At 43.9% G+C, this 11,095-nt stretch overlaps 1 protein-coding gene across 4 annotated transcripts in view; it reads left to right on the forward strand.

Annotated features, from left to right (window-relative positions):
* Window positions 1-245: 245 nt before the first annotated feature.
* si:ch1073-459j12.1 (inactive carboxypeptidase-like protein X2) overlaps window positions 246-11,095 on the forward strand; it is a 13,116-nt gene continuing 2,266 nt past the window's right edge. The window contains exons 1-19 of one of the 4 annotated variants that reach the window (XM_035658079.1): window positions 246-472; window positions 664-1,140; window positions 2,131-2,295; window positions 2,378-2,446; window positions 3,294-3,650; window positions 5,174-5,248; window positions 5,801-5,863; window positions 6,177-6,257; window positions 7,428-7,499; window positions 7,603-7,712; window positions 8,503-8,642; window positions 8,732-8,816; window positions 8,904-9,048; window positions 9,147-9,232; window positions 9,524-9,647; window positions 9,927-10,123; window positions 10,282-10,458; window positions 10,656-10,819; window positions 10,963-11,090. In XM_035658079.1, coding sequence (XP_035513972.1) covers window positions 891-1,140; window positions 2,131-2,295; window positions 2,378-2,446; window positions 3,294-3,650; window positions 5,174-5,248; window positions 5,801-5,863; window positions 6,177-6,257; window positions 7,428-7,499; window positions 7,603-7,712; window positions 8,503-8,642; window positions 8,732-8,816; window positions 8,904-9,048; window positions 9,147-9,232; window positions 9,524-9,647; window positions 9,927-10,123; window positions 10,282-10,458; window positions 10,656-10,819; window positions 10,963-11,090 — 2,488 coding nt within the window. In that variant the 5' untranslated portion in view covers window positions 246-472; window positions 664-890. Of the gene's footprint in view, window positions 1,141-2,130; window positions 2,296-2,377; window positions 2,447-3,293; window positions 3,651-5,173; window positions 5,249-5,800; window positions 5,864-6,176; window positions 6,258-7,427; window positions 7,500-7,602; window positions 7,713-8,502; window positions 8,643-8,731; window positions 8,817-8,903; window positions 9,049-9,146; window positions 9,233-9,523; window positions 9,648-9,926; window positions 10,124-10,281; window positions 10,459-10,655; window positions 10,820-10,962; window positions 11,091-11,095 lie in introns of all 4 variants that reach the window. The other 3 variants (XM_035658076.1, XM_035658078.1, XM_035658077.1) reach the window with 3 other exon arrangements.

Below are 11,095 nucleotides of genomic sequence, written 5' to 3' on the forward strand. Positions count from 1 at the left end.
CAATACACGAGGAAAGAGTGACAGAGCACCGCCAAGACAAGACGGAAAGCAAAGATCCATTCCCAACACAAACAGGCCCTAGACAGAGAAAGAATTTATGTTCTACTCCTGCCTGTTTTCATTCTCTTTAAATTCCTCCCCCCAATGATCATTAGTGGTGTTTGGTTTTGTTAACACACACACACACTTCATCCCTAACCTCCCCCTTTCTCCTCCTCTTCCTCTTGTTGTGGAATTCAGTGTCCTAGGAGTCACTCCTCTCTCCTGCTGTTCTGCTGTGAGTGAGTCTGCAGGGCGAAAAGCTCTCCGCCGAGGAATTCAACAGGAGCTGCTGAAAGGAGCTGGTTTCTGTCTGTCACCCAGGAGGTGCAAACCTTGCGGTCTAAGAGGCCTCACCTGCCCTCCCTCATCCTCCTCCCCTCCCCTCCCACCTCCTGTCTGAGCCCTGCACCTGTTCTGACTCGTCAGCCAGGTGAGGGGGATCCTCTGGCCTTACGCTGTTTTTTCAGCTGACCATAGCTGTGGGGCAATTAGGAACCCAGTCTATTCATTTGACTGGATTACTGCTTTACTCTGTATCTCTCTCTGTGTCCCTCTCCCTATAACCCACCTCCCTTCCCTCCCTGCCTATCCCTACCCCCCTCCCACTCCATCTCCGTCTAGCCCAGCCTGAGCCTGCTTGACACTGTGGCTGTGGGTACGTGTGGAGCTGCAGAAATTTCCCTGCTGGAGTAAAAGTGTGGATCACATTGCAAGGACACGGGCGGGAAGAAAGGGTGAAAAGTTATTCTCCTGGTGGACAGAAATTGGGTGAGCATTGGACAGCTGAGAGAGAACAGAGAAAAGAAAACTCCAAACCAAAGGATTCTGCAGTTGGAAGAGCAGCAGGTATGAAAAGCCAGACTGTGGTTGTGTCTGTGGCTCTGCTGGCCCTGTGCTGCCTGCTGATCCCCAGAGGAGGGGAGAGTGCTGGGGGGATAGTTTCTCTCCGGCAGACTGAAGGGGAGAGGCAGGCAGGGGATCAGTCGCGAGAAGAGTCCCTGGATGACCCAGAAAGTGAGCATGGACTTGCACTGGACCCACACCCACTGGGAGGCAGCAAGAAGGGGAAGAGAGACACAGAGGAGGCTGCACAGGCAGGTGAGTGGAGAACTTTTTAATTTTAACTATAAAAATAAAGACATGTTAGAACAAAGCAGTTTAAGTCTGAGCTCCAACATGACATGGAGGAGCAAACACAGACACAAACACACAACCAGTCCAGTCTCTGACAGCTCCAACAGGCATGAAAAAGTCCAGGTCTTCACCTCTCCACTACTGCTTTTCCATAGGGTAGGTGGATTTTTTTGGCTCACACCAGACACGAGAGAGGAAGAGTCAAGCAATTTGCAGGCAGATTTTTTATGACACTGACCTTTTCCACTGCTTCTGTTGCCGTAACCCCGCATGATTAATGCTGACTCTGCTGCACAGTCACGCAGGCAGAGTGGGTACTTGCAATTCAAGTCTTTTCTAGAGCTTTTAGACTCAAATGTAATAGACATCAGGTCTTTAATGAGTCTTAGTGTTGGGTTTATGCTTTAGGGGTTAAGATGACCTGAGGTGATATTGATGTATTTATTGAGTATCTGGACGGATTTAGTGTCATTAAAACTGAATTGTGGTTAATGGAGCACAACTAATGGAAAGACAGAGAAGTGTTTTCCATGAAAGTGCCTCAGGACTTCAGACTACCTCAGAAGGAAATACTGATGGACCTCAAGCAACCACTGAAATGCATCTGGCTGTCTGGATTTTCCCTGGCACAGCACTGCGTTTTGACATCGCAGGAAAGATATAATTGCATCATTTTATTCTCACATTGCTTGTAAATGATACAAACAAAAATAAGAACCAGAATTACATAAGCTTTGAATTTTACTTGAGTGCTCAGTATGAATTTTATGTCATCGATTAATAATTTGGCAGCTGTTACTGGCAGATTTTGGCCTGCTAATAAATACTTGGTCTTAAAAAAATGCAGCAATAAAAGCTGAAGAGAGTTTATTTTAAATTCAGATCGGGAGATTGATTCTGATCTAGAGTTTTGGAAAACCTCTCTCTCCTCTCTGGTTTTCCCCGTCCTTCCAGGTGTTTCGGACAGGGTGAGGAGAGCACCAGACGAAGGCAAAAAGAAGAAGAAGGACAAGAAGAAAAACAAAGACCCCAACGCCACCAAAAAGCCCAAAACTGACAAGAAGGGAAAGAAGAAGGACAGGCAGACAACAACCACAACTCTACCACCAACCACGACACGTAAGGACAGAACAGATCACTGAGCCAAGTTTGTACTTGGACTTGAATGAATGTTGACCTTGTGTCTGTCTGCTGCCTCTAGCAATCCCGACTGAACCACCCACTGAACCACCCACTGAACCCTACACAGACTACCCCTATCCTGATGTTGGTGAGTGACACACACACACACACACTTAGGGACTGTGTGCAAATTAATGGGGTGGGTAAATCTCTAATATTTGTCCCTCCACAGCATTATTCATATTTTATTTGGACCCGACCTTTGATCTGTGAAAAATTGCAACACCCTCCTTCTACTATCTCAAAATATAGTAGTGAATTGGTACTATTGACAGTATATATTTATATTTATATATACGTTTCTGGGTCTGTGAAGTGAAGCGTCTTAAACATGCATTCTATGTAGTGGCCAGCAGGGGGCTGTAAAACAAATCTGATAGTATTTAGTCTTATGGATTAGCCGACTTCTCACTTGATTTATGAGCTCAGTAAACAGTTTCCTGATGAGTCAATGATCTCAATCACTAGTTTCAAGTCTTCCTCCACACAGCATGATGTTTATTTTGTAAATTATGGTCCCATTTAGAGTAAAATACACAATAAAGCAGGGTATGCTTTAGGGCGTGGCTACCTTGTGATTGACAGGTCATTGCAGGTTTAAGACAGTCTTCACTTCACAGACCCAAAAGCTCTGTCCACTAATTATACACTGTCAGTGGTCCTAGAGGGATCTGCTCAAGGTCTGATTAATTGTCTCAAGTGATGTCACTTGAGTCGGTGTCTGTTGGAGCTGAAGACTCCCAAGTTTAATAAAAAAAAAGGAAAAAAGGAAAAACAACCAAATTTATTCCTGTTTGCTTCCATTAACAGTTGCTGTGTAATGTAAATGTAAAATCCATGTAAGATAAAAGTATCCATAAATATAAACTTAAATGAACCACACAGAATATTTCAGTCTAGACATCTGAGATTATCTTTCCATCTGTTTCTGTCAGACACTGATTACTGGAAACCAGAAGATGACTACTGGGAGGCTGAGCTCACACCATCCAAGCCCCCGCCCGAGGCTCCGATCACAGATCTTCCATACGACTACTGGAAGCCGGATGAGGAAGACCCAGGTGCTCCAGTAACAGACACCTACGATGACTACTGGAAACTAGCTGAGAAAGAGCCGACCACCCCGGTGCCTGACCCCTACGATGACTACTGGACACCAGATGATAAAGAACCATACGCTCCTGTGACTGATAACTATGACACCTACTGGAAAGAGGTGGACCCGACGCCCCCTTCCCCTGAGGTTGATGGGAAGGCTGGGACAGATGACACCGATTACTGGGACTCCACATGTATGTCTGACTCATCTCCTCGCTTTGTTTTTGTTGTGGTTCTTTGTGCGGTGACAGTTTATCGAAACATGAACATGATTCATTCATTCATTGTGACAGTGTTATGAATCTGAGTTCACACAGAACTAGTGTTTGACCAAAATTGGGTTTTGAAACTTGATTTTGATTCTGATATTTTGCAGATTACTTTTTATTTATACAGATAATCGTCACTAGAAGACCAGATAATGTGTCAACAGAAAACAAACTAGTTTTTGAGGGCCTTTTCTGTGAGTTTTGCAGGCCACCATAGTTTGTCCTAGACACTTCACAGCCTGTTCTCATTTCTAGGTAGACCTCGGTGGTGTTTAGTTAGTTGCAATCTGCAACTTCACCACAAGATGCCTCTAAATCCTACACCCTGGTCCTTTAAAAGTTGTAAAGTAGGCCAATTAAGGAAATTAAGTAAAGCCAAGAACTATAATTATATTATTATATTTAGTTAAATTGTTGTTTAAAGCAGCAACCAGGAACTTTCTGTATTTTGTATCAATTTTGTCTTGACTCAGTGGCAGGCATTAACAATAATTATATAGAAATAGTCTTCTCGCTGATGGTCTTGTTTGCTTATGTGGATCATATAGAGGCATCAGTTTGAATTTTGACTGTTTCATAACCATTTAAAACTCCTTGTCCTTTTTAACTTCATTTTCAATTGCATTTGTTTTTCCCCTTTCAGGTTTGATCTGTGAATCCTGGTTTGAACTCTGTGGCTTAAAAGTGTTTCAGAGAAAGAGTACAGGGAGTGGTTAAAGTGGATCTCCATCGCAGATAACATTGTTTTATGTTGATCAGAGAGAAGACCAAATGACTCATCTGAGATGTTTGCAGAAACAGACACATAACTTTCCTTAAATTGGAAAAAGGCTTGCTGGGTTTCAAGTTATCACGACTTACTCACTGTTGTTGAAGCAAGAGACTGGCTTGCTTTGTTGCCACAACTTAACATTTTTGTGTGAACTGTGATCATTAATTTAAAATAAAGTCCAAACAACTAGTAATTTAGAGTATAAATTGGCACGATTCAGGAGTCTGTGGCAACAGAGAATGTCGACATCCACCGGCTGATATTCAATATCGTTCAAACTCAGCCCCCTGGAGAATTACAACACATTGTCCTACTCATTACCAAATAAAGCTGAGTGACTCATACCTGGTACAAGTTTACTTAAAAACTTTTAGGATGGATGCTCTCTCGTCCAGCGTCCGTTCACCTGAGGTCAGCAGTGACTGAAGTACATTTTCCACAGGATCAGATGTAGGAAACAGTGTGTCGTGTGGCTCGGTGACACTCCAGACTGACATGTTCTTATTACTCTGTGTTTCCATCACACTGTACTGTACCTCTGCTGCTATTCCAACATTTCCACTGATTCAAACAGGCCTCTCGCCTTTTCTGTTACTTTGTCCTGTTTCTAACACTAATAGAATCCCTCTGTTTAAGCTTTTAAATCTTTTATTGTTTTATTTGTCTACTCCTGCAGACAAGGTGCCAGAGAGTCTTCCATTCCCTGACGGTGAAGAGGTCAGCCCTGAAATCGAAGTAGAAACTCTACCAGGTAAACGGCTGTCTCTCAAACACGTTAGAAATCCAATTAACATCCGCCGGTGCATGTGTAAACTTTCAATTAGGCAGCTAACTAGTAAGGAATCTCTTTAGACTTGTGTCCAAATGTTCATTCCATCTGTGCCTTCAGGCTCGGAGTAGATGAGAAATCGTGAGCACTTCAACACATGGGAATAACATTATAATGAGTCTGTGAGCTAACCTGCCCTACTTTTCAAACAGGAGTGGGTGGGTTTGCTTGGTTCCACAGAGTCAACAAAAAAGTTCTTTAGTTTTGCTGTGGAGTAAAACAAAACAAAAAAGCCCTGTCATCAGATCACTTGTAAATGTGAATTAAAGATTTAACAACTTAATTACATGGTAGGCGTCACAGTGGCATCCAAATAAAGAACAGTAGTTGTGGTTGAATAAATCAGGGCTGTACTAACCTGTAAAACTCTGCAGATTAAACCATGTAATCTCATAAAAACTCACTCGTAACGTAGCAGTGCGTCTGACTGATTGAACGAGACGTCTGACTTGATGTTTTTTTTCTTTTACACAGACATGACCACAACCACTCCTACCGAGTCGATAGCGTATGATTATTACGACGAATACGGAATGAGTATGTGCACACACACACACACACACACACAACTGAAACATATCCACGCACAAATGTTTTATATTAGATTCACTGGTTAAGCTGCAGCGAGACTTCCTGCCAACAAAACAGGCAGCAAAAAATAAGGGATAAACAACAGTCAGGTCAATACCTTTCCAGATTTATAACTGATCCTTTGTGACCTTCTTACTGTTTATTGTTCCAAATGGCTTACAAAAACCCAGAATGACACGCATACGCACTGTTGCACACAAGGCTGCTGTATTTATGGGTATTTCTATAAAATGATCCTTGATTTTCTTATTTTCCACAGCGAGGAAAGAAGAGACAGACGACAAATGGATGGAGAAGGAGAGGGCGAGAGCAGAAAAAGAAAGAGAGAGGGAAGAGAGAGGTAAGAAAACCCAGATGTGAATCCTTTTTTTTTTTTTTATTATTTCTTGCATAACACCGCTCTGCACAATCATGTCCGACTACATACAATACTGTAGTTGCCAAAGCAAAGAACATGGCCTGTGACCTAGGTTCAAAAGTACGAACAGATAACATCTCTGAGGTGTTCGCTCCCTTGCATCACGTTTCTGTTATAAGAGGATTCAGATGAGATTTCCCACCGTGTTTTGGTACTTGCTTTGACTCGCATGGTGGGGACAAAAGTTCACCCTTCCAAAACAAAATGGAGATTATCTAAAAAAAAAAAAAAAGAAATGTTTTGTGAGCTGGACCAAAGGAAAGCAAATAAGAGGGGGAGGTCAGCTGAGAATGATCTGCGTGCAGCAGATTAGTGTGATAAAGAAAACAGGACAACAAGGGAGAATTAGCAGAGGATGTTGTAAGGCAGGGCTCTAAACTATTCACATCACATTCAGCTCTTTATCGCCACGTGTGTGCTGTGCACAGTGAGGTTAGCTGGTGGTTAAGGCGAGCCTGGAGACAATGATTTATAAGACTGGTGTCAGTAGTTTACTTCCTGTGTGAACGGTTCACTGCTATCTGGGTTTAAGGTGAAAAGCATTTTTAGCTAACTTTGGGCGCAAATTCAGTTTAGAACAGTCTTGAAGCACTCATCTGTGACACAATAGCAGATGTGTGTCTGCACCTAAACACACATCAGTGTGTGTTAATGGGTGTATGTGCTGATCCGCATGTGCAGTACAGTCAGTGAATGAGCTTACAACATGTCTTACATTCCCACTGTCAGTGAGATGTATGGCAGCCATACTAACAGCAGTAAACTACAGTAAACTACAGTATGTCAATATGCAACGCAGTACAGTGTGTTAGAATATGAATTATGATGATGATCGAAGGGATCCAGCACTCTTCAATAGTAAACTCTCTGATCTGAGTTTGATCAGAACACACTTGGACTGGGATGGAAATCACAACATCTGGGTTGTTTTCTCACCGCCCTCCAGGTCCTCTTGGGGGTTTTTGGCATATGAAATTTGCAAAATAATGATGAGTTCCTAGATGATTTCTGGGCAGAGGGAAAGAGAGAAAATATTCAGCCAAGACAGCACAATTTATTTGGCATTAACACTGTTTTTCTGACCTCTGCCAGAGAGAGCGCAGAAGCTGAAGGAGGCAGAGGAGCGGGCCAGGAGCAGACCACGTGTCTTCAAAGAGCCAAAGAGTAAGTCAGCGTCTGTTCAGAGCTGGAAAACATCGCATAAGCTTCGCTAATACAATTAACATATCATTTGATTTTCTCTGCTGTGTGTCTGTGTACGTGGCAGAGTGTCCTCCCTTGGGGATGGAGTCCCATAAGATCGAGCCAGACCAGCTTTCAGCCTCCTCTGTGTCTCAGTATAGCTTTGCACCTCAGAGGGCGCGCCTCAACATGCAGGTACACAACAATCAGAGCAGGACTGCCGTGGTCTGAAAAGCTTACATACATTACAGGTATCACTTACATACTTCCAGGCCTGGAAATAAACACCAGCTACCCGACACATGTTGGAAAATACTGTAATTGTTGAGTCTGTCACTTCCATTAGCTGCTTTGGTCGTTTATGTTCAGCAGTGTTCATAATCCTAGGCAGCGGTTCTCAACCTGGGGTCTGGAGACCTGCAGGGATCCTTGAGGGGGTCCCCAGAAAAATGGGGATTATTTTTATTTCACTATTATTTAATTGACTAGAAGTTAGCTCAATGAGAATGTATAAGAGGGACTGTTCTGTTTATATGTTCATGGGCAGATCTAAAAAAATGAAACAATTTTTTGTCCTATATGCTGAAACTTTTTACTACATCCTGACAGTAAAACATGAGACAGATAATCTGTCGGAAAAATTCAGGTTCCTCTGGCTCCTCCTAAAGACAACGGGCCTGAACGAAAACAACCAATCAGAGCCAGGAAAGCAAATATTGATGAGATTGAGCATAGGTTTCAAACTCTTCACTGTTAATCTGACAATCTACAGTACAGACAGTTATGGAATAACTAAATCTTATCAATTTGGGGGTCCTTGATACCAAAAAGGTTGAGAACCACTGCTCTAAGGATATTTTGAGCAGTAAGCAGTACATGATAAGCTGACATTTGCTTTGAATTTGCACACAAGTCAAGTGTGTGAGCTCATGATGTCACTGTCAAAGGACCCAGCAGCATGTGTTCTGGTCTCTGTGGTTCCCAGGGCTCAGACGATGAAGACAACGTGAGAGGCGGAGCGTGGTGTGCAAACTCAGAGGACAGGGTCCACTGGTTCGAGATAGACGCTCGCAGGGAGACGGAGTTCACAGGAGTCATCACACAAGGACGAGACTCCCCGATCGAGTAAGACACAAACACACAGAAACACACAGACGAACAGGCTGCATTTTCCGTTTGTTAATTCAACATTTCGACCACGTGTCTCTTTTCAGGGGTGACTTCGTGACGTCCTACTTCCTGGCTTTCAGCAATGACAGCAGAGAATGGACCACCATCCACGATGGATACGCTGACTGGGTGAGTAAAATACGCCACTTTCATTGGCCACCACCATGTATGATGTCTCCTTCCTCCTTCTCTGAATATTTTTGCTCTCTCCTCCAGTTGTTCTTTGGAAACAGTGATAAGGAGACTCCGGTGATGAACCAGCTGGCACAGCCCGTGCTGGCCCGCTACATCCGAATCATTCCTCAGAGCTGGAACGGCTCTCTGTGTATGAGGCTGGAGGTCCTAGGCTGCCCCCTGCCTGGTGAGCCTCAAACACACACGTACATGCACACACACACACACACACACACACTAAAAACACTAAATAAGTAATGTGTTTTCTTCATTCTTGTTTGACAGGTCCAGCTGTTCAGTACAGGCAAAATGAAGTGACTCCAGTAGATTACTTGGAGTTCAAACATCACAGCTACTCAGAGATGATTGCAGTGAGTATCCTTACAGACGGCTGGTTGATGAATTCAACAGGAAATCCTCAGTTATTTTCCCAAAGACTGAAACAAAATATAACTCCCCAAGAACAATTAAACACTGAACCAGGAGGGCAACGTGACCTTTCTACACTAACTTGAACTGGTGATGATTTTTAGTGCTAATGCACGATAGCGCGGATCAATCAGATTGGCCTACTGTTAACTTCACAAGCTGCAGGGATGTTTAGCTGCTGTGATGTATCTGTGAAAATGTAAATATAATCATATACAATGCTTTTTTTTCAGCTTATGAAGTCAGTGAATGAAGAGTGTCCCAACATCACCAGTATCTACAGCCTGGGCCGCAGCTCCAGGGGCAAAGAAATCATGGCCATGGTCATCTCTGGCAACCCCACAGAGCACGAAATAGGTGGGAATGTGTTCATACGACCATAAAACGGGCAGATAGAACTGTTTATAATCGTTAAATAGCCAATGTTGCGATGTATTTCATTATGCACTATCAATACCAACATAACATTTTAAAAAACAGCTGGTCTGAACTCTGGTTCCGGTTTAAAATTAAAACCTGTTGGGTTTCAGTGGCACCACTGGTGATTCCTGTAAATCTTAATAAACACCAGGTGGAAGTCAGCTGATTACGGTTAAGGGGACAAATAACTACAGTCCTTCCCGCTCGTCTCTGCAGGTGAGCCCGAGTTTCGCTTCACGGCAGGTCTCCACGGAAACGAGGCCGTGGGTCGGGAGATGATCCTGCTCCTCATGCAGTACCTGTGCAAAGAGTACAAAGACCGAAACCCCCGAGCACAGCGGCTGGTGGAGGGAATACGCATCCACCTGGTGCCCTCGCTCAACCCTGACGGACATGAGACAGCTTTCGAAGCGGTCAGTGATTATGATCATTGAAAATCATATGTTTCTACTTAACTGGCAAACCAAAAAAGTCAAAAAAACAAAATGGGAAATACCGGTGAATCATGCGGTGTTGGTGGTCCAGGGTGACTTGGCTCCATGTGCTTATTCAAATTGCCTCCACCCTGCAGGGATCTGAGCTGAGTGGGTGGACCACAGGACACTTCACAGAGGACGGCTTTGACATCTTCCAGAACTTCCCCGACCTGAATAGTATCCTGTGGGATGCTGAAGATAAAGGCATGGTGCCCAAACTCACCCCCAATCACCACGTACCCATACCAGAGAACTTAGAGGCCAACAGCTCGGTAAGGAAGTGGGCACCGTTGTGTCTTACAGCCAGATAATCATAGTGTGGGGTTTTTTTTTAACTATAAAATGGATGTAAAAGACTTATAAAGGTGGCTGTGGTCAACCCAGTAAACAGAAATGAGGATATACTGTGCATACATGGATTTTCCTCTGCACTGTTTGTGTGATCCTGATCTTCCTGTTTTCGTTCCAGATTGCTGTGGAAACCAGGGCCATAATCTCCTGGATGAAAAGCCATCCATTTGTGTTGGGTGCAAACTTCCAGGGCGGGGAGTCAATTGTGGCTTATCCTTATGACAGCTTACGTCTCAACAAGCCTGCCGAGAGCCAGAAGCCCCACAGCCGCAAGAAGAGACAGTATGACTTGTTCTCTGCTCTGTTCGGTTGTCGTTTCCCCACTTTACACTCATAAACTCTCATTTTTCTTCCTCCTTCCTCCTGCGTAGCTCTCCATGAGACACTCACATGTTAAATAGTTCAACTAGAATAATTTCTTACAGGTACGAAGAAGAAGGTTTTGATGTGACGGAGTGGGGAAGGGGCTACCACGAGGAGCCAGAGGAAGACTGGAGAGGAAGGGGATACGCAGAGCCAGAGGAGGAGTGGAGGGGCCAAGGCTACGACCATGGCCAA

Source organism: Morone saxatilis, unplaced genomic scaffold (genome assembly GCF_004916995.1).
Source record: "Morone saxatilis isolate NCDOM2014 unplaced genomic scaffold, NCSU_SB_2.0 Contig16, whole genome shotgun sequence".
Classification (NCBI taxonomy): domain Eukaryota; kingdom Metazoa; phylum Chordata; class Actinopteri; family Moronidae; genus Morone; species Morone saxatilis.